Source organism: Ailuropoda melanoleuca, chromosome 7, assembly GCF_002007445.2.
Source record: "Ailuropoda melanoleuca isolate Jingjing chromosome 7, ASM200744v2, whole genome shotgun sequence".
Classification (NCBI taxonomy): Eukaryota; Metazoa; Chordata; class Mammalia; order Carnivora; family Ursidae; genus Ailuropoda; species Ailuropoda melanoleuca.
This window is the reverse complement of record NC_048224.1, coordinates 30,477,408-30,499,894: the sequence shown is the minus strand read 5'-3', so window position 1 is coordinate 30,499,894 and position 22,487 is coordinate 30,477,408. Positions and strand designations below refer to the sequence as shown.

At 39.4% G+C, this 22,487-nt stretch overlaps 2 protein-coding genes across 3 annotated transcripts in view; both read right to left on the bottom strand.

The window, feature by feature from the left end:
- Positions 1-269: 269 nt before the first annotated feature.
- On the bottom strand, positions 270-9,659 carry CAVIN4 (caveolae associated protein 4). Of its 2 annotated transcripts, XM_034664209.1 has the most exons (3): positions 9,527-9,659; positions 7,927-8,382; positions 270-963 (listed from the first exon to the last, which is right to left on the bottom strand). In XM_034664209.1, exons 2-3 carry the CDS (start codon positions 8,332-8,334, stop codon positions 277-279), a joined length of 1,095 nt encoding a protein of 364 aa, XP_034520100.1. In that variant the 5' UTR covers positions 8,335-8,382; positions 9,527-9,659; the 3' UTR covers positions 270-276. The 2 variants fall into 2 exon arrangements, with proteins under 2 accessions (XP_034520100.1, XP_002928136.1); XM_002928090.4 differs by lacking the exon at positions 9,527-9,659 and having other exon boundaries at positions 7,927-8,488.
- The window catches only part of TMEFF1 (transmembrane protein with EGF like and two follistatin like domains 1), a 75,253-nt gene continuing 61,653 nt past the window's right edge, over positions 8,888-22,487 (bottom strand). Inside the window, exons 8-10 of the mRNA XM_034664208.1 lie at positions 21,628-21,751; positions 13,456-13,614; positions 8,888-9,966 (exon numbers count right to left, since the gene is read on the bottom strand). Coding sequence (XP_034520099.1) covers positions 9,882-9,966; positions 13,456-13,614; positions 21,628-21,751 — 368 coding nt within the window. The 3' untranslated portion in view covers positions 8,888-9,881. The remainder of the gene's footprint in view (positions 9,967-13,455; positions 13,615-21,627; positions 21,752-22,487) is intronic.

The window sequence follows — 22,487 nt, the reverse complement described above, 5'->3', positions numbered from 1 at the left end:
TGATAGAATCATAAAAGCCCAGGGGAGAAAAAGGAATTCTCAAGGAAGTTACAAGGAAATGTATAGAATACTTGTGTTATCTTTAAGATTTTAAACATCAGAAATGAAACCAGCCATATCACTCATGTTTTCCTCTAAACAAATATAAATGTAAATGACTACACTATTTTATAAGGTAAATGACTATGTCATCAATGTAAATGACTATACTATTTAAACTAGAACCCTGTGATTAGAGAGATTTATATTTATATTATGCTTATTTCCTCTTTATGATTACTGCTTTAAATCTAGCAAAAGAGATTCATCATCCTCCACTTTCACCTGGGGTTTAAAAGTAACTTTCAAAGGCTCAGGGGTTGAGATCTCCCCTCCTTCTCTGGTAGGATACGCCGCCCTGGCCTCCTCGCGGTCTGTTTCACTGAGCTCATCAGTGTAGAGCTCGCTGATGGGGCCCAGAGACTCGCTCCTGGCAATGATGTCCACACCCATCTCCCTGACCTCCTCCGCATCTTCGGTCACATCGCCCACAGTTCGGTCTTTAGCTTTCCGAAGGCTACGCATCTTAAAAGCTTCCTTCGAGGGAGCTGCATTAGAAATGGATTTCTTAAACCTCTCCCCTGACTGTTTCAGCCTCTCTCCTGACTGCCTTAACCTTTCTCCCGACTGCCTTAGCCTTTCTCTCCTCTCCGGGGTCACTATTCTAGTTCTAATTCTGTTCACTTTCTTGTCAAAATTCTGCCGTGTCTTCTGCATGTTTTCTTTGGAAAATGCCTTTTTGATATTATCAATGCGCTCCTTGCCTGACTTTCTAAGCCTGGCAGATCTGCTTTCTTCAACATAATATTCTTCATCTGAAGACAGATCTATGGGAGGGTCAAAGACATCGTCATCGGTCTCTTGATTCTCAGCTAGGCTTCTGTCTTTAACAATAGACAGGGATGTCGGACACCGAATGTCCTCCTGAGGGAGAGAGAAAGGAAGCACATTAGATATCAGTTCTTTTATCTTGTGACCACACCTTTTCCATCTCCTCCATGGGTGGTGCACCCTCCACAGGCTCCTTAACTGTTGGTTTTTTCTCAAGGTTTCCTCTCTCCTTGTCTCTTGTTGCTTGTCTCCCAACCTCAACGGGAGCAACCTGATCCCCTCCTCTGCTTTCAGATCCAACTGTAAGCAAACTCACAAATATTTTATCTTTACCTCTTCCCTTCTCCTAAGATGAAGACACACTTCTAAATGACAGACAGATGTTACGGTGTTGTAACAGAGACACCTCAACTTAACATGTCCAGGGGCGCCTGGGTGCCTCCATTGGTTAAGCATCCAACTCTTGGTTTCAGCTCAGGTCTTTTTTTTTTTTTTAAAAGATGTTATTTATTTGAGAGAGCAAGAGAAAGAGCACTGAGAGCATGAGCAGGGGGAGGGGCAGAGGGAGAAGGAGAAGCAAACTCTCCACTGAGCAGGGAGCCCAACACAAGGCTCGATTCCAGGACCCCAGGATCATGGCCTGAGCTGAAGGCAGACGATTAACTGATTGAGCCACTCGGGTGCCCCTTTAGCTCAGGTCTTGATCTCAGGGTCCTGAGTTCAAGCCCCACGTTGGGCTCCACACTGGACATGTAGCCTACTTAAACACAAATAAATTAAATAAATAAAAATAATAAATAAGTAAAATTTTAAAAAGCTTAACATGTCCAAAAATTAAGGTCCACACAGCATCCTCTCCACAGCTGCTTTTCCTGGGCCTCTCACCACCAACCCCCCTCCAGGTGCCACCCAAATAGAAATCTCAGAATTTTCAACCCAGGTATTTCTTCTCCTTCTCATCCCATATCCAAGAGGTCACCGAGCACCATCCAGGATTTACCGCTTAATAACTCCTGCCCCCTCCTCCTTCCTCCTTGTCTTAATTCAGGTCTCTGTCATCTCAAGCCTGAACTTTTGCAATAATATGTCTACCTCCAAAGCATCACCTAAGTATTTCCTGGGAAAAATTTCTAAAGCACAGCTCTGATCACATCCTTTCTCTACTTTAAAACTTTGGGGAACTCATCAATACTCGCAGGAGAGTGTTCTGTTCTTTAATATGATTAGAAGGCTCCTCAGTTTGAGCTAAACCTACTTTCCAATCCAGCAACACACAACCGCTCTCTGCTCCTCAAATACAGTGTTTTCATCTCTCCATGACTTTGTATATTTTTTTACTACCTTTTTTTTTTGCTTCTTTTAACGCCTTTCACCCCTTTTCAGCTCTGTCAACAAAATCTTGAAGAATCAATTCAAATGTCCCCAACCTTCCCCTCAAGAAGCTAATTCTTTCTCTAATTTACACCAGAATGACACGTACACACCTCTACTTACAACACTTAATCACTGTTAGAATTGAACTGGAATTCTACTCATTTATACTGAGGCCTTCACTAAATAATAGGTTCGATGAAAGCAGAGATGTGTCCTATGTTTTACTTTCAGTATCTATCAGAGAGCCTCATACAAGGTAGTTACACCAATAAATGACTGTTCAAATAGGGTATACACCTTCGTTCAACAAATAGTTCCTAAGCACCTACCATGCACCAGTCAATGTTCTAGGAACTGAGAACCTCCTGTGAAGAAAACAGAGTAAAAGAGCTTATATTCTTGTAGAGAGAGAAATAAACAAGTTAAATATATATTCTGTTGGATGGTGGTAAATGCTAAGGTGAAAAATAAAGTAGGGAAGCAGGATTTACAGTGACTAAGGAAAATGCTTAGAAAGCCGTCACCGATAAGATGACATCCTAGCCAAGATGGGAAGGTAATGCATATATTTGGGAGGAAAACCAAAACGGAAAGGAAGGCAGTATGATGGGAGCAGAGAGATCAAGGGGCAAGAAGAGGAGGAAAGAGGGTAACAGAGGTAGTGGGGGGGCAGCTCATGTAGGGTTCTATATCCAATAATAAGGACCATGGCTCTTATTCTGAGTTTGATAGAAAGTAAGGATTTTATTTATTTATTTATTTATTTGAGAGAGAGAATGAGCTGGGGGAGGGGCAGAGGGAGAAGCAGACTCCCCGAGGAGCAGGGAGCCCGATACGGGGCCCCACCCCAGGGCCCTGGAATCATGACCTGAGCCGAAGGTGGACGCTTAACCAACTGAGTCATCCAGACGCCCCTCCCACACTTTTATCATGAAAATTCTTTTCACTAAACTGGCACCCCTGATAGGAAGCCCTTTTAAAAGTTTTGAGAATAGTGACATGATTTGACCCATGCTGTAAAAGGATCACTCTGTTGAAAACAAGCCCTGGGGGGTGAGATACAAAGCAAGGAGAGCAGCTGGAGACCACTAAGGTAGTCAGGTGAGAGATCCATGTGGGTGCTGGCTGAGGCCATGCTGAGAAGCAGTCGGATTCCAGATCTCCTGGGAAGGTAGGCGCTAACAGGACTTACCGCTAGATTTGGATGTAGAGTGTTAGCGTCAAAGGTGATTTTCAAGTACATGGCCTGAGCAACGGGAGGATAGATTTCCCATTAACTGACACAGGGAAGAAAGCAGGAGGAAGAGACTGGAGGGGAAGGTTGGGATCTGAGATGTCAGGTAGGCAGCTGTGTATACAAGCCTGGAATTCAGGAAAGAGGTTTGGACTAGAGATATAAATTTAGGAATCATTTATGTCAAGAATTAAAAATCATGAGGCCAGATGAAGGAGACTCCTAAGAGACTGAGTGAATGGGTCAACACTCAGGGTTATCCAAACTTCTTGGGGCCAAGGTACATTTCGGAATTCAGAGTATTTCAGATTTGGGGGAAACAATATATTACATTACATTCCCAGTCAGATCTTGGGAAGAAACAATTCTGTGACATGAATATGAATATTCACTCTAAGGTGGGATAAAGAGTATAAACAGTCTTGTGCTATTTCTGGTCAGTTTTGCCACCAAATGGGTTCAGGTCAACCAGAGGTCTTGCTACCCAGTATGTTATGAAAACTTTTTTAGAAATTTTTGGATTTTGGTGTTTGGACAGATAAATGGATTTTGAACCTATAGATAAAAAGGAAGAGATGAGAAAGAACCAAAAAGGAGAAATATCGGCCAGCGAGGCAGGATGAAATCCAAGGGAGCACCACCCCCAGAAACCAAGGGAAAAGAAGTTTCAAGAAGAGAGGGAGGGACCAACTATGTCAGATATGTCAAAGGATGAGGATGAGGACTAGATATGAGAACATGGCAGACACTGGGGACCCCTGAGAACCAGCCCTGAAACACAGCTGCTAAAGAAACCCGAATATTTAAGGATTATTTCCAAAACTAAACAGGCAAAACTTTTAAGGGTTGAGGGGCGCCTGGGTGGCACAGCGGTTAAGCGTCTGCCTTCGGCTCAGGGCGTGATCCCGGCGTTACGGGATCGAGCCCCACATCAGGCTCCTCTGCTATGAGCCTGCTTCTTCCTCTCCCACTCCCCCTGCTTGTGTTCCCTCTCTCGCTGGCTATCTCTATCTCTGTTGAATAAATAAATAAAATCTTAAAAAAAAAAAAAAAACAAAAACAAAAAACTTTAAGGGTTGAGATTTTTTTAAGGGAACCCATGAGTTAAAGTTTCTAAAAGAAACTATGTTCCTATTTGAGATCCAGATTAAATCTGTTCAATCAAAACAAATTAATAAATACGTAAGAAATAGGTTTATTCCAAAACCCATGAGACTAACCGTCAAGAAGGTCCTTTGGAACCTTATTTCTTTGGATACTTGCTTACAATTAAATTCTTTGGCTACAGGATTGGAGAGTCTAGCAGCTTAAAAAAGGAGAAAAGGCAGGTGGGCGTCTCATAACTCTGATGAATCAGTGAGAAGCAGCAAAATATTCCTCTCCTTTCCTGACACCTGCTACAGAGAGTAGCTTCAGCAACACCAAGTGGGCTGGTATGGCCTGAGAAGGTATAATTAGAATAGGAAGAAGCCAAAGAATAATTACTGCTTCGTAGAGTGAAAACCCTCACAATCTTGCTATGAAGGAATCAGACATAGCTTAACTCAGGAATCACATACCCTTCTTTTCAATTGCACGAATTGTACAAAATCACGGTTAAAAACAAAACAAAGGTAGTCAGAGAAAGTACTTGTTACATGGATCTATTTGTTGCAATTCCTACTGAGTCAGAGATACCATGAGGTAACGATGAATATGCTGTAATAATAATTGAAGATTATGGGGTTGAGTTACAGTTGATTTCCAAATAATTATTATATATCTTTTTTTTAAATTTTTATTTATTTATTTGAGTGAGAGAGAGAGCACGAGTGGGGAGGGAGGATTGTTTAAAGGGAGGGAGTAGGAGAAGCAAACTCCCTGCTTAGCAGGGAGCCTGACCTGGGACTTGATCCCAAGACCCCAGGATCATGACCTGAGCCAAAGGCAGATGCCCAACCAACTGAGCCACCCATGCACCCCTTATTAGATATCCTTCTATGTAAAAGTCGAGATAAAACGATTTTTGTAACAAAGCGAGTACTGTGGTCAAAGTGGCTTCAATCGAGTATCAAAGTAACATAGCTAGGGGACTTTCAAATACAGAGAAGTCCAGGGCTTATCATTAGGGAATAGCCAAATATCTCATTTGGTAACTGCAGGCATGTGGTTTTGTAAGCAAAATTGCTAGGAGAGATGGTACGACGGCTGGCTTGCATGAGAAGGTCATCAAGGTGAAGTACGTTCAAAGAGAAATCATAATTGTATGACAAAGATAATTTTTTTTAATGTCAATGTCCAGGATTAGGCAAAAGCTCCTGTGGGAGATAAAATGCCATAAAGATTGCCCCCAAAAGATGTATCCCGGGAAGACTTTTTGGGGAAAAACCCAAATGGAAACAAAAGTATACTACAGATGAATTACTCCAGCTTCAAGTCAATTTAGTAGGACAGGTGATCTCACTATAACCACTTATACATACTAACTATGAGAATGAAGTATAAGAACTAATTTTAACTGAGTATAACCATGTGCATACTGTACAGTGGTCTAACAGCTACTGAATCATCAAATCCATTGTTATTTGCCTTCATCTTTTCTCTACAAGCTCTACCGTTATAAAAGACAGCAGCTGCTTACTGACAAACTGCCACTTCACGAACAACCCAATTTCATAGCACCTTCACAGCACTGTATCTTACAAGGAACGAGATCTGACTTAAATTAGCACCTCTCAGTAGCTTTTTCATGCTATCTTCTTGTTCAACTAATTATAGGAACTCAAAGAGGAAAAAACAGCAAGTTTCAGGGAATAAATAGGTGAATACAGAAAATCTTAACTATAAAAAAACAAAAATTATGTCAATAGACCAGAGTCAATTAGAACTTTTCAGAAACGTCCTTTCCTCTAGCCTTTGTAGATCTTGTTTGGTACCTGGTCCTCTCTTTGTACAAGGTTCTCAGGAGAAATGCTAGATACCAAGAATGTTTCCTATCACGACCCATGCGATTGAAGAGTGCAACATAACCCATTCCTGCTAATGCCCTTGGAAGGTGAACTAAAGAATGGATCCTATGTTCTCTAGTACCAAATCTAGATCCCCATTACTTACGCTAACATTGGAACTGGCCTCTTTTTCTTAAATAAAACAGGTTCTTAAAAACAGATCCCAAATACTACTCTGCCATCCCAATGTAATTTTATCAGTCAACAGAGCACGATGGAGACCTGTCTAACGTGTAGACAATGCTGTGGGGCCTTGCAGCCCACAACCCTCGTGTCTTATAAACATCTGCCTACATAATCCAACTGCGTTCCTATTTCATTTTGTTTTTACTCTTCAAAGGTTTTTTTCCTATGCACAGGGGTATCCATCCATTTTAAAAATACACTGTGATAACACTGTGTGTGTGCGTGCGTGTGTATTTATATACCAAAACTTCCCTCCAGAAATGTTGTACCAGTTAATACTCAGTTAATACCCCCACCAGAATATGAAAGTACTTGGCTTTTTTTTTTACCTTAAACTCTGAGTATATGTTTTAATCACTGAAAGTACTTAAATAGGGAAAAATGGAATTCTGATCATTTATTTTTTGTGTGAACAGTCTGATAATGACCTTCCCATTTTTTTAACCCAGGAGGATAGTTCAACTTTTTCCTTTTGATTTGTAAGAGTTTTAAAATATATTACAGATACCATGCATTTTGCCATGGATGTGTTCCTATTTCAAAAAATATGAATGCCAAACGCAGAGTCATATAGGACCACAGCACAATACACAATGCCACACTAAAACTACTATATTAAATAAACGAAGTCAAAAGACTTAGTAATCAAATGGAAGCAATTACTTATATGACTCCCAACATTTATAAAACTAACAACTATAAACACACCTGCCTGCCTATTCGTTAAGAAATACTTTTTCTTACTATCATCGTAACCTACATATTACCACACGTAAAAATTCCAACGGACAAATAATATTCTGAAAAGTTTACATTTTACTGTTTAAGGGCTTTTCTGGCTCTCCCTTATAAAGGGGGGAAACCACCCTGTGGGACTACGGGTCCTCAGCTTCTTTTTTTATACAACAAAGAGGGGTTTTAAACCAAAGGCTTCTTAGATCTCTTCTAGAACTAACATTCTCAGTCTCCGAAAGGGCATCATGCTGATACGGCTAATGATACCAATATTAAGTTTCAAAGGCAAGAAATAGCCTCAGCTATGATCCACAGTTCCTATTACACAGAATGGTTGAGAAACTCCAAGTACTGATAGGACAGTGCCTTAGTCAACACAGAAATGGCTTTATCCTGGGATTCTCACTGACAGAGAACTCTACTTCATGAATATACACAATAGTTAGAATATGATGCTGGAAATTTCTCATAGGACTGGCTGGCAATTTAAGGACGTTAAAATTTTGCAGTAACCAAACCAAACACAGATGGCAAGCTTACCTGGAATATTACCACCCGGAATTTGTTCTTCTTCATTATTTCCTCTTGCTTGGATTCAACTTTTTTCACGTGAATCTGTTGCCTCTCCACCCGGGCCTTCACGTCTTTAATGTGAGCACTGACTTTTCGAGTTTTCTCGAACAACTTGTTAATGACATAGCCTGTATTGTTGTGTGACTGTGAAAGCTTCAACAGGTCAATCTGGACGGACTTTATGGCGTTTTCCATTTCCCTGTGTCTCTCCTCTAGTCTCTTCTGGCTTGCCTGCACACTGTCCACGATAGTGGCTACTTTGTCCAGCACAGTCACGATGGTAAGAGCAGCGTCTTGGTCTTCATCTTCTGTAACACTCGACAGGCGATTCTGGTGGATTTTATCAGCATTGGAAGCAGACCCATTATGTTCCATTTTAGTTATTTCTCAGTGAAAGATGTCCCACCACAATCAGTTCGGGCACTAAGAGTAAAAAGTTAGCTTGATAACAGGCAACAGGGTTGTTTAAAGGGTTGGAAACCCCACCCCTGGAGACTGGTCAAGTATTTATAACTACAAATACCCACACATGACTGTTCTGCAACATGAACCCTTGCAGAGCACTGGGTACTGTTCCAAACATGCTTGGTGACTGACTAATGGACTCAAATAAGTCTGTGTGGAGAGAAGAGGAAAGCTTTAAAAAAAAAAAAAAAGTTCCCCGAAGCCACCATGTTACTGATATTAAGCCTAAAAGCCCAATGACCAAAAAAAGCAAACGCTGCATGTTGGGGGAAGCTTGTGCCTTTAGATAATTTTAAGCAGTATTTGTAAAAGCAAAGGGGAATTTTGAAAAATCTTTTTCTACTTACTTCACTTATTAAATGTACTGATTTATCAATAGCAAAGAATGTGGTAAATAAACACACCAAAACAGAGGCCATATAGTGAAAACATTATATTATAACATGCTTTTCCAAACCAAGTATTAAAATTAATATTTAATTTTGAACATATTCTCAAATTCTACATGCATATATCTAAACTACATGTTAAACAGCTGAATACATTCTACTCACACTTCAGATCTTTAAACACCAACAATCTATTAATATAGCTACTACTACAGGACAAATTTGGATAGAGGTCTTAGATAATTTTTAAGCTCACCTTAAGAGCACCAATCATTAACAATCATTTTTGCATTTTATTCACAAACACGGATACAATTTGTTTATTTATGTCAAAACAAATATTTTCTTAAAAATGAATGTGTATTAAAGTAGTTTAACTGATAGAGTAGGCTTTATTCCAATCTGTTTGTTAAACAGACTATTTTCACAATATCTAAATCTACTTCCCAGTGATCTGTTCCATCTTCGCTACCAGACACTCTTCCGAATTATCAGAATTATTTTTTCAAAGAGAGGAATAATCAAATCCCAACCCATACAGCTTATAAATATTTTACATCTGACACACACAGCTTTACAGTTCATGCGATAGGCAGTGTCTAAAAAATCAGTTACTAAATCTCAAAAACATTTAAATGTCTATTTAAACACAGTGTCTTCTAGATTTTTTATCTTTTTTTTTTGTAAGAAAAGTAATCTGTAAACATCTTTACCTTTAGTTCATGCTTGGTCATTTGTTGTGGTCATTGTGGAAGAAGTGGGTATGACTTTATAACCATTTGTGAAGTGGTCCATCTTTGCAAAAATATTACATTCCATGGGTAAAGAACAAGTCTTAGAATTACCATGTGGTATAAATTTGTGAAATCAATTTCTGTATTTAAAAACATAAAACAAAGACTACTGAACAGTCCAAAACTGTTGTAGCTGAATATTCTAAATACGAGCCAACAGTACTACACTAAAAATGTCCAAAAATAAGGCCTCTGAAATAAATATTTCCATTCTTTAAAAAAAGACATAATAAATGTACATCACATGGTTAGTGTACATATAAAAGTCATCAGTTTAAACCATTCTGGATGACGTATCTGAAGTAAAATGACCTAGGTTTTGCTTCTGTCGCCGTCCTCTGTTGTTTTTAGGGCATTTTCTGTTGAGTTAAAAAAAAAATAATAATAAAGAAAAAGGTCATTTTGTTTAAGGTATTTCAAATGCTTCCGAAGTAATACACGTTTCACACACAAAGCCTTATTGAGAAACAGGACGCTGTCTGATGCAAGACAAGCTCACATGTCAGACTGCTCTCTTCCCTACACAGCTGGGAGCTGAGACGGTTAGGGACAGGATGCAGGTATGAGCACAAGCAAAGCTTACTCCTGGGTCTCTGCTGCTGCGTATGCCTCCCTGAGAGGAATGCCTGTCCTTCTTCTGACCTGGCAACTCCCTAGCCACAGTGACTGATAACACATAAACCTTGGAGAGCAGAAAGGACCCTGGCCTCTGTACTTTTCCTGAGCATCATGACACCCCCAAAGTGACAAGAACAGCTTGGATGAAGGAATAATTAAGAAAAGGTGCGCATGCACAGGAATGAATACGCAGGAAATGCTTAGTGATTTTAGACAATGACTCAAAAAAAGTCGTTCCACACCCTGCTTGGGCAAACCACAGAACCCGATAAAGAACTCTCATGCCAGGGATAAGGGATAGTCCTTGGCTGTCCTCTCATTTTACCGTACCTGTTTCTCGGTGGTGGTATAAATCTCATTGTACCTGCTCTTGTGCCTGCCCACGAGAAAGCAAACATAGGAGCTCTTACTATGCACAAAGGGCTGTGGAATGCAATGTGGAACAAAGGCACTGGCATGAACTCTGGTAATTCGGAGCTCAGGCTCTGCTAAAAACTAGCCGTGCAACATATTTTTCCTATATGTGAAATATTAAAAGTTGAATGAACCTCTAGTATCTCTGCCAGAACGGAATTTATAATCTAATGGAAAGAAAGTCTTGAGACAAGGAGTACTCCTAAAGTTCCATGTCTTTAATTCAGTTTCAAAGAGCACTGCTTTGCCTTGACTTAAAAGCCTTGATGGTAACACTTTCATTTCATATACTGTATTTCGTAAATTTTATCTCACTAATCCTCCTAAAAACACTTTGAGGGAGACGGTGATGGAATCATCTCCATTTCATGGTTGAGAGGCCAAGCAAACCTCTTTAACTGTCAGCAATTCACCATAACATTGGAAAACCAACTCCCTGGGGCCAGGGTTTTGTCATCTATAAAATAAAGGGGTTTGGCTAGGATAATGTTGGAGGTCCCTGCTATTCTATTGTTCCAAGAGTCTAAAAATATGAAAGAAGATTCCAAGCATAAAAGAAGAAAGTTTTACTCAGGCAGTCTTGATAAGTGAGTCAGTGGGAACATCCTTTTAAAGGGAGATTCCTCACATGTAACAGCCACCACAGGATAAGTGAACAGCTGTCCCATAATGGGCTGTGTGGGAGAGGCACTCCTTAAAAATTCAGTGGAGCTAAGTCCAAGTACATAATTACAATATTCTAAATCCATGAAGCAAAGCATCTGAGGGGAGAAAACACCATAATAAGAAGACAGGCCTCAAGGAGAGAGGTATGGTAAATTCAGTGAGATGACCCTTCAGTCATGGAAACAGTGGGCAGTGAAGACAGTGTAACACGGATGCAAAAACACTGTGATGTTGAAAGTGTCTATGAAGGCAGTGAATGGATCTGGGATATCAGCTAGAAGGCAAGGACTTGAAAACTCTCTGTCAGGTAATTTTAACTTAGTAGAATTAGAATTTAGAAGATTATAGCACACTGAGAACAGAAGCAAAGAGCAGGATAAAAGGTTGGTAAGGATTTGTAAAAGGGCTTAGCTATCTCCCTGATCTTGAGTAAGGTACTTCCCCCATCCAGGCCCGCAAGTTTCCTTACTTTTCTAGAACGGAAGGGGTTGACTCAAAGCTGCGTCCTGCTGACTCGACCATCCTTTGATCTTCTTAAAGATGACACTATCACCAGGCCTCAAAAGCTTCCCTCACCTTTCCCTTATTTCTTTCTTTCATCTTCCAGATAATTTATTACTCCACTCCTGCTTTCCCCAAATAATGCCCTATATGGTCCCCCTGACTTCACATTTTCTCTCCTCCAGTGAAATTTTGCAGATGACACTCAGATCAATGCTCTGAAAAAATGATTCATAACAAATTGTCCCCCCAACTCTGTTCAAAAGTCCTGTCACTCTAAGAAAATCAAGTCTGAACCTTGCTCCCATGCAATGGTCATACCTGGCAAATATATTTCCTGAGATGACTCAACGTGGACCCTCCTCTTGAAGGTTCAGTGGAAAAAGGAATGGTCTGGAAATCAGGCTGCACTGAATCTGAATCCAGGCACTTCCACTTACTAGCTGGATGACCACAGGCAAATTACTTCACCTCTAAGCCTATATTAAATGGCCACAGGCAGCCCTGCTGTTACATGGGTTTCTTCTATTTGCCCTTTCTGCTGTCATTATTTTTTATATCATTACATCCCTATTTTAATCTACTGCCCAATTTTATACCCAGTAGTCTTGCCTAAGGGCAGATCATCTGTTCTGTGGAATAAAGTCCACCAACTTCAGCACCTAAATTTTATGAAAAGTACCTGTACTCAGAGAACATTTTTTTTTTTTAACAATTTCTAGATTTATCATTTCAGCTCCAGATGGCTGAGAGTACTGAAGGTCTGGCTTCTATCCAGATCCTGGATAGAAGAGCCATAAATCCATTATGGCCTGCCAATATCTGTACTTGATATCCTCTGATCCTCTGCCCAGAATAATGCAGAAAAGTACAGAGATGATGTTGATGGGACTTCTGAACCAAATCTTAAAGGAGGTAGGAAGAGCCTTGCAAGACGAAAAGACACGACACTGGGAAGCAGAAAGACCACATGAACGGGATTTAGTTCGACTTTTCTGGGGCCCAGTTCATTTCTGACTTATACATTTCCACTCAGTTTGGAAAACACCCATTTTATGCCCCCCTGTAATCCAAGTATGTCTTTTAATTTAGAGTGTAGTTATGATACATGCCAATGGTTTTAGTTATGATGGAGAATTTTAGAGATTATTTATGATTGTATTCCAGAAAATGAAGTAATGTTAAGACAATGATATAATAAGAAAAGCAGTTTAATTTTAACTCTGGTTTCTTCCTTTCTTACTACATTTACTATGGATAAGGTATATTCTTAGGGCATAAAACACCTTCCAGCTCCTCAGAGCTTTAAAAATTTCGGCATGGTCCTTCTGCTGCTACCATCATCATCCCTGAGTGCGGTTCAAAGATCCCTAAATTCCTTTATGCTACTGAATATTCTTATGCTCCCTCTGCCTGCAGTGCAGCTACTTGTAACCCTCAGAATGAGTTCTGGCCCATATTCTAAAGAAGCAAAATAAGAAGGAGTCAGACCTACATAGAAATCTTAGGCAAGTGATCCTAGGATTTTTTTCCTAATAGACTGGAGGACTTAAGGCACCTATCATTTTGAGTGTGCTTCACAGTTCTTCTTTAATTTAGTAGCTACCCACCTCTAATTTAAGGTTGATATTTCTTAAGTCATTACCTACCTTGTTATGCACATGACAATCGCTACTATAATGGCAATCTGCACAGCTCCAATAATTGCTGCAATAAGCACATGAGTGAGCTTTTGCCTACTTGGCACAACATAGAGAATACTAAAGTCCGTCTTTTCACAGTGCTGTCCAGTGTAACCGGATTCACATCTGAAAGAGGGAGGAGGGGAGAAAGATTCCTATGAGAGTTACAAATTTCAGGAATTCTAGGTTTTCAAATAAATACATACAAAAGAATGATAAATTTATACTGAAAAACCATTGCCATTTGCGTATTTCCTTAAACTCTATTCAATATGTCTATTTCACATAGTGCTTCTTTTATCTGTCATTATAGGGCAGTAATTTTAAAGTTGCTGAATGGTCTTTATTACCTTCATTTAAAAAATAGGTACATGATAGTACATTCAGTGGCTATAAGAGAGCTAACATCTATTCCTCACTCTAAGACATATCTGTTATCTTCCATTTTTCACAATTATGAATGAGGTATGGCAAACACTTGTTAACATTTGTTAACATTTCTATATTTAGTGTTATTCCTTAGGTTAGGTACTTGGAAATGGGAGCACTGAATAAATAGGTATAAACATTTACAGTTCTCCGAACATAGCACCAAATTATATTTAACACGCTTTCAGTATACATAAATATAATCATTTAAGATGTAGGGGGGAAAGAAAAATCAGTTATTAATGACAGAAACATAGCCAAGCAGCCAAGTAGGTGCTAATCTTAGAAATTATCTGAATTCCAAGTAAAAGTAAATAAAAAGGCAACAACATCAGCTGATGATAATAATTTGACAGGGGGAAACATTTAAGATATTTAACAGAAATTTCACATGTTTTAGCTGACAGAAGTGTAATGTATAAATTAGCCAGCCTTCGGTTAGAGCTGATTAATAAAACCTCTGAAGTGTAAGGATAGCATAGTTATTAACATCCCACACTTCATTTCAAAAAAAGATTTTTTTAATAGAGCACACATAAAGAAACCCGAGAGTAGGGAAATAGGAAGCCAGGGGTGATGTGAGTCCACTAATTCCATCCCTGAGGTTCCTACACACGTGCCAGAAAGTTTCACATTGAGCTCTAAGTTTACTAGCGGACAAGGAAGGAAGGAAGGAAGGAAGAAAGAAAGAAAAAAATAGTAGTAAGGTAGATTTAGAGATCATGGAATGGAACTGAGAGCCCAGAAGTACACCCATACATCTATGGTCAACTGATTTTTAACAAGGGTGCTAAGACCATTCAATGAAAAAAAATAATCTCTTCAACAAAAGCTGCTGGGACAACTGGACATCCACATGACAAAGAATGAAGTTGGACCCTTTCTTCACAACATACCCAAAAAATAATTCAAAATGCATCACAGATCTAAATAGAAGAGCTAAAAAGCTGTAACACTCTTAGGGAAAAAAAAAAGAAGTAAATCTTCATGATCTGGATTAGGCAATGATTTCTCAGATATGATACCAAAAGCACAAACAACAACAAAAAAATTAAACTGGATTAAATCAAAATTAAAATCTTTGGTGTTTAAAGACATGATCAAGAAAGTGAAAAGATAACCAAAAGAGGAGGAGAACATCTGTAAATTATTTATCTGACTAGAGATTTGTATCTAGAATACTTTGAAAAACTATTACAAACTCATTACCAAAAAGAAAAAAAATTACAAAATGGGCAAAAAATCTAAATAGACATTTTTCCAAACAAGATATACAAATGGCAAACGAGCCCATGAAAAGATAGCAACATCATTAGTGTTAATGGAAATGCAAAATCAAAACCACAATAAGATACCACTCCATACCCACTAGAATGGCCAGAATCAAAAAGTCAGATAATATCTGTTGGCAAAGATACTGTAGGGAATGAAAACCGGCCAAGCCACTTGGGAGAACAGTCTGGCAGTCCTCAAAAGTTAAACCAGTTACCATTTGACCCAGCAATTCCATTCCTGGTCACTTACCCAGCTGAAAGTAACACAAGTCCACACAAAAACTTGCAAACAATTATTTGGGGCACCATTATTCATTAACAGCCAAAAAGTGGAAACAATCCAAATATTCATCAATTGGTAAGCAGATTACAAAATGTGATAATAAGGAACAAAGTACTGACACCTGCTACAACACGGATAAACCCTGAAAACATGATGCTCAGTGAAAGAAGCCAGACACAGAAGACCACGTTCTACAAGTCCACTTAAATGAAATGTCCAGAACAGGCAGATCAATAAAGACAAAACAGATTAGTGATTGTCTAAGACTAAAGGGAACAGGGAGATTTGGGAGTAATAGCTAAAGGACACAGAGTTTCTTCAGGGGCTGATGAAATGTTCTAAAATTGATTGTGGTGATTGCAAAATTGAGAAAAATATTAAATATTAAAAACCACTGGTTAAAAAAAAGAAGAGAGGGGCCTGGGTGGGTCTATCTGCCTTCAGTTCACGTCATGACTCTGAGGTCCTGGGATTGAGCTCTACACAAGCCTCCCTACTCAGCGGGGAATCTGCTTCTCCCTCCTCCTCTGCCCCTCCCCCTGCTGACGCACACACACTCTCTCTCTCATATAAATAAATCTTTAAAAAAAAATGGTAAAATCATTAACATAAAATACAATCTCTACAAAATAAAACGAAACCAGTTGTTCAAAAGAACCATGGTGACTATTATTATTAGATTCAAGGGGATTTTATCTCATTGGTCCTGATTTAAAGAGGGCACTTTCTGATACAGTGAACATCAACCTCAATAATATAGCTGTAATAAATTCAACGATATAATGAAATCTTATAGGATTTTTTAAATAATGCCTTTTGTCGTAGGCTAATGGTGAAAAGTTAAAGCTCAATAAAATAAAAACAGTTCCATGGGGAGCTGTAACAGTGTCCTAGATACACAGCTCTCTGACAGTTTAGCTTAATCCAAAGATTAAAATCAGAATATCAAAAAGAACATATAGGCCATATATTATTCAGGCAATCCTCTCTGGATATTATTTTCTGTGACTGACTTTTGGGTTATACTCTCCAAATATCTGAAGTACTAACTTCTAGGTTATTACTACTTCTGTGATTGAGTAAAGGTTATTACTACTTCTGTGATTGTGACCAGGCATTTGGTCCTCTACACCCTCTAGTCTTTCATCCCACACGCTGTCCATAATAATCTCATTCACCACCATGGCCTCATGTGCTGATTCATCCACTCATCCATTTCCTGAGCATGTGACATGTGCCAAGTACTGAAGGAGGTATTTGGGATACATCAGTGAGCAAAACAAATGAAGATCTCCTTGATCTGATTGGGGGAGTGAGGGTCCATAAACATGGTAAGTAAATTAAACAGTATTCTTAAAGGCTGATATGTACTACACAAAGAGAGAGAAGAGAGTGAAGGGAAATGATGAGTGCCAGTTATAGGCCAGGAAGGGAGGGTTGCAATTTTAAACAAGATGGTCAGGGTAGTCTTCGTTAAGAAGGTGATGTGTGAGTGAAGACACGAAGGAGGTAAGGGAATCTGCCATGTGGACAACAGGAAGGAGAACATAGTGGATAAAGGAAGAGTCCATGCAAAGACCCTGAGAAGGGAGCGTGAGATATGGCGTGTCCAAGAATCCCAAGTGTGGCTGGCATGGAATGGGCAAGCCGAAGGGAAGGAGGGGACCAAGACAGAGAGGTGAAGGGGCCAAATTGTGTAGGGCTCCTGCACTCGGTGACACAGAGGAGTGACTGGGAAGGTTTTAGCAGAGACATGACATGAACTGACTTTCCTTTGAAGTCTTCGTCCAGCTGCTGTGTTGAATATGAACTGTAGGATACAATCAGGGAGGCTGTTGCAATAATGCCAGAGAGAGAAAATGGTGACCTGGACTAGGAGTGAAAAGAACTCAAATTCTGGATATATTCTGAAATAGAGATAATAGGATTTCTCAACTGCCTGGGTATGGAGTATGAGAGAGAGAAGTCAAAGATGTATCAGAGGTGTTTTACCCAAGCAAAGAAAAAGGTGGAGTTGACATCAACAGAGATGAAGAAGGTTGAGAGAAGGCAGATAAGGAGATCAGCTTAGCTCCTACTTAAATTAAGGAGTCAAGACATCCATGCAAAAATGTCAAGGAGGGAGAGTCTATCAGTCTATGAATCTATGAGTCTCAAGTTGAGGAGAGAGGTCTAGGATTTATGCAAAGTGGGAGTCATCAGCATATGTCATGGAAAGCCCTGAGGCTGGGTGGCATCACTAAGGAAGAGGACCAGGACTAGATCTTGGTGCATTCCAACACTAGAAGGTCAGGGAGCAAAGGGGAACCAGCCCAGAAGATGCAAAGGAATGGCCAGTGAGGCAGCAGAAAACAAAGAGAGAATGCAATCCCTAGAGGAAGAATGCATATCACAAAGGAGGGAGCAATCAACCATATCAAATGCTACTGGTTGTTGAAAAGTTTATTCGGGTGGATTCAAGAGAAACGGGAAGTGAGGAGCTGGTGACAGAGCACAGGCAACTCTTCTGAGTTCCACAAAGAAAAGAAACAGGATGGTCGCTGGTAGGACAGTGAGGGTTTTTTTCCAAGATAGAAGAAATGAAAATATAAATATATTTATAATTATATATATAAAAGAATATAAATATTAATATATATATAAATTGTCTATATTATATACGTGTGTATACATGTATTTGTATGTGTGTGTGTATAAAAGAATACATGAAACACAGTAAGGGGGGGAGTACTTCTGGGAGGTGAGAGTAAAAAGTCTGTGGGAATTCTTCATATTGCTCCGGTATTCTCAGTGACCTTGGAAACAGGATGATCAGCTAAGGATGAGGGGTACTGACAATCTGAAGAGGCGGGTGACAGTAGAGAGCTTGCATCTAGGACAGAAGAATGAATGGACTGCAGTTCAGAAACCCAACTTGGCAGTTTGTAGGCCCCACTTTTGAGTATAAACATCAGTGAGATGCATTAACCTACTTTTCAACAACAGCCATGTTCAGCCGGATGGGTAGGCAGTATAGCTGCATACATATACAGCAGGCAGAAAGGCATGAATCAGGATTATAGTTTTGTCAAGTGAGTATGATAAAGCAAGAGAGGAACTACCATGACTAACCATGAAGTTTAAGCTGAATAAGGAGGGGATGAAGACACCCAAGGGGCAAGGGACACGGAAAGGTGATATGATCGATAGAATGGAGCCTAGAGGCATGGAAGCAAAGCTGGGTAGAACTACAATGGATATGTTAGGGTAGAATGATTCCGAAATGTATGCCTCCAAACCGCATCTGTCTCATGAATTCTCAACCCAATATATATCCAGCAGCCTACTAGACATCTGTAAGTGGCTCCCCCACAGGCACCTGAGACCAAGCATATTACACTGAACATCATTTCCCCTCAAAGCTCCTCCCCTCTTCCCACTCCCTTTCTCCATTCAATTCTGCCTTAGCCAGAAACCCAGGAGACACTCTTGACTCTTCCTTCCCACAACCCTCCACCAGGTCCCACACACCCAACTGGTCACCAAAACCTAGGGGTTGAATCACCATATCTTCTCTCTGCAATTCATCTGCTGATCTCAGTGCCACTATCACTCCTTCACTTAGTTCAGGTTCTCACTTCTTACTAACATTCAGTCTCCTGATCCATTTTCCACAAAACCACCAGAGTGGCTTTCACATCTGATCACAATTTTCTTAACTTAAAGCCTTAAGTGGCTTCTCACTGCCTTTAAGATAAAGGGCAAGTTCCTGGGGTGGCACAAATATTCCTGTGTTAAGACCTGCCCCTCTTCTCACGATGTCACTCACCCTCCTCAGGCTGAACTTCCTGGTCTGAAGTCCCAAATCATCTCATGTATATCTCTCTGTGTATGGCAGCATTTTTCATATTATATTTTAACTGCTTTATTATTAGTCTCTTCTACCAAATGGTAGGGTTTTTGGAAGCCAAGATCCCTGGGACCGTGTCATATTTGAATTTGAGACCCCAAGCCCAGGAAGAATTTGGTACAAAGTAAGTAATAAATAAACAAACAAATTAACGGTGGGATAATGCTAGAAAATTCTAACCTAATAATAGGACTGTGGCTAATGGTAGTTCATCCCAACCTGCTTACTGCTACCCAAACACATCTATCTACAAGTCGAAGTACATGTGATGTTATGGCCTGATTCTTACAGACTTTGAAAATTCTTAGAGAAAGAAAAAGATCTACTGTTTTTTAGGAGTTATAAGAGTGCAGAAAAGAGATTCTTCGGCATTTAAGAAACATTTCTGGTCTGAAGAAGAAGGAAAAGCTGATCATTATCACATGGCATTCAAAAAATAGTTACTGAGTAGCTACTGGGCTAGGTCCCACCCTAGGCACTGGGAAGACAGGGTCAGCAAAACAGAATCCCTAACTGAACAGTACTTACAACCTACTAACATCAATTGCTATTTATTAAATACATACTGAGGACCAGGTATTGTGCTAAGCACTTTGCATATATTATCTCATTTAATTTTAGCAACAATTTAAATTTAGCAACAATTTTAGGAGATAGGTACTATTATTATAATTTTAGAAATGAGAAAAGGAGGCTTAAAAATTTAAATAACTTCTGAAGGGTACAGTCAATAACTGGTCAAGCCAGCATACTGGCTTCCAAAGCCTTTAACCGCTATACCATTCAATCCTCTCGCTGTCAATTACTACAAAAGTAAATACTGCAAAGTGACCTGGTAACACTTCATTATCAGGACATCGTCCTCTCTCATCCTTCACTTTTAGATATCTTGAAAGATGCCCTATCCTAAGAGAACAACACGATCTGAACTTCTATCAAGATAAGTATGCCACCGTGGGACAAATATGAGGAATCCATCAAATGATTTTGTTTTAAAACTGGACTGTTCCCCTTTGTACAGCTGTATTTTTCTAACGTGCAAGAAAGGGAAGGTGGGAGTAGAGCGACAGGCTCCGTAAAAGTCAACGGGCACTTTCAATCAAGAAAAAGCCAAAAGGGGCGCCTGGGTGGCACAGCGGTTAAGCGTCTGCCTTCGGCTCAGGGCGTGATCCCGGTGTTATGGGATCGAGCCCCACATCAGGCTCCTCTGCTATGAGCCTGCTTCTTCCTCTCCCACTCCCCCTGCTTGTGTTCCCTCTCTCGCTGGCTGTCTCTGTCTCTGTCAAATAAATAAATAAAATCTTTAAAAAAAAAAAAAAGAAAAGAAAAAGCCAAAAGCTTAACAAAGAATTGTCTAACCATTAACAGTTTAAAGTATTTTGTTTTGTTTTTTAAGCAGGAGGAGAGGAGGAAAAAGAAAAAGCCAGGAGAAGGGAGCTAAGGGTAGAGGGACCAGGAGACCTGATTTCAAACAGCTTTCTTCTACTTTCTGGAGAGAAAGATTCACTGGATCCTAGGTTGACAGAACAAAAGAAAAGTATACTATTTTTCCATGTTTTGATGTTTTGACTAAGAAAGGGGAAAAAAGGATTCTAGCCAAACTGCAGAAGACGGCAATGCGCAGAATGACAGTAATCTCCCCTTGCCTATGGAAACATTACCTGGCTAATGAGACCAACCTGAGGTAGAGGATGAGCTCCCAGCAAACAGAGAACAGCAAAAAGCATTACCATCATTAGGTTGAGAGTCAGGAAATCTAAGATCTAGTTTTGCTGCTGCTGACCTTGAACAAGTCACATAACCTCTCTGGCATCAGACAGCTGAAGATTTACACCTTTCCCATTTCCACTTCTCTCCTCACACCTGGTTCCACATCCCCATTCCCTTATTTTTAGAAATCTATTTTAGTGCATGTTTTATTTGAGTTACATGTTCTCTGTTCTTAACACATTCTTTAGTCTCTAAATCACCTTGTGGCAGATTGCCTAAAAACCAAAATAGTGCTGGAATATGGCATATTTTTATATGAAAAATGTATTAAAAATATTAAGTCCATAATCTTAAAACCCTAATATGACATCTGGTTTTGATTTTGCATATCATACTTGCCAGTTTTTTCCAAATGATGCCGCTAATTTATTTTTTGACTCAATTGCAAATAAATATTACTTTTTGGTAATATTTAATCCATATGTCATTGCTTTCTATAGAGCAATGACTGAAGGAAAAAATTCCTCACCTCTGACCTGGAGGTGTTGACCTACCTACAAGAAGCCTTCTGAGTCGAATAGATGAATTCACACTTCCCATGGATGCAGTAACCATTGAGGTTTTCGGGACAAGGCATGTGGTTTCCAATATAAACATCTTCTCTTTGATCACTAGCATCTTAAAAGAACATAAACCAGGTCAATAAATAGTGAAAAACAAACAGGAAAACAGGAACTTTTTCAAAGGTTCTGATAACAAATAAATTTGCAGGGTAATTTGGAAAAGAAAATGATCAGATAGGGGGCTGAATAAGAAACAAGGTCTCTTTATGACATAAACACAGCAAATAGACTGTTTAGATTCAAAGCATTTAAAAATAGTTATAGGATATGACCACTATGAGCTACTGCTGTTTACAAAGAATCTGTCCCCAGAAAATATAAACATCTTGGCTAAAGAAATAAATGCCACCTACAAGAAAGCCCATCTCTATGACCGAGAGATGGTATATTACAGCACTGGCCTTTGGGGACTTACTCTAATCATTCACCTGGGGACCGTGAAATCAAAGCCAAAAAGATGGGGATGGCAAAGAGCAAGTTATGGGACCCTGAAATTTTAGGGTGAAAGATTTATTTTTGGAGTGAAAACTATTAAGCATATCGATTTTTTTTCTTCTAAATGAAAATAGCTTTGCTGTTTTTAAAATCTGGTTTTTCTTAGTATATGTTATTATATAAAAAATTCAAATGATAGAACAAATACACAAAATTTTAAATCACTGAAACCCCTCTATCCAAAGAGAACCATTGTAAGTATGTTGATGAACATCTGTTCAGACTTATGTCCATTGATTCGAACCGAACTCAGCTGAATGAAGAAAATGGGGAGTATGGCGAGTAATTTCAATGTC

Coding starts and splice junctions, on each gene's coding strand:
- CAVIN4 (XM_034664209.1), bottom strand. CDS start 8,334: ATGGAACATAATGGGTCTGCTTCCAATGCTGATAAAATCCACCAGAAT. Junction 964..7,926: donor TCCGGGTGGTAATATTCCAG/GTAAGCTTGCCA, acceptor TCTCTCCCTCAG/GAGGACATTCGGTGTCCGAC.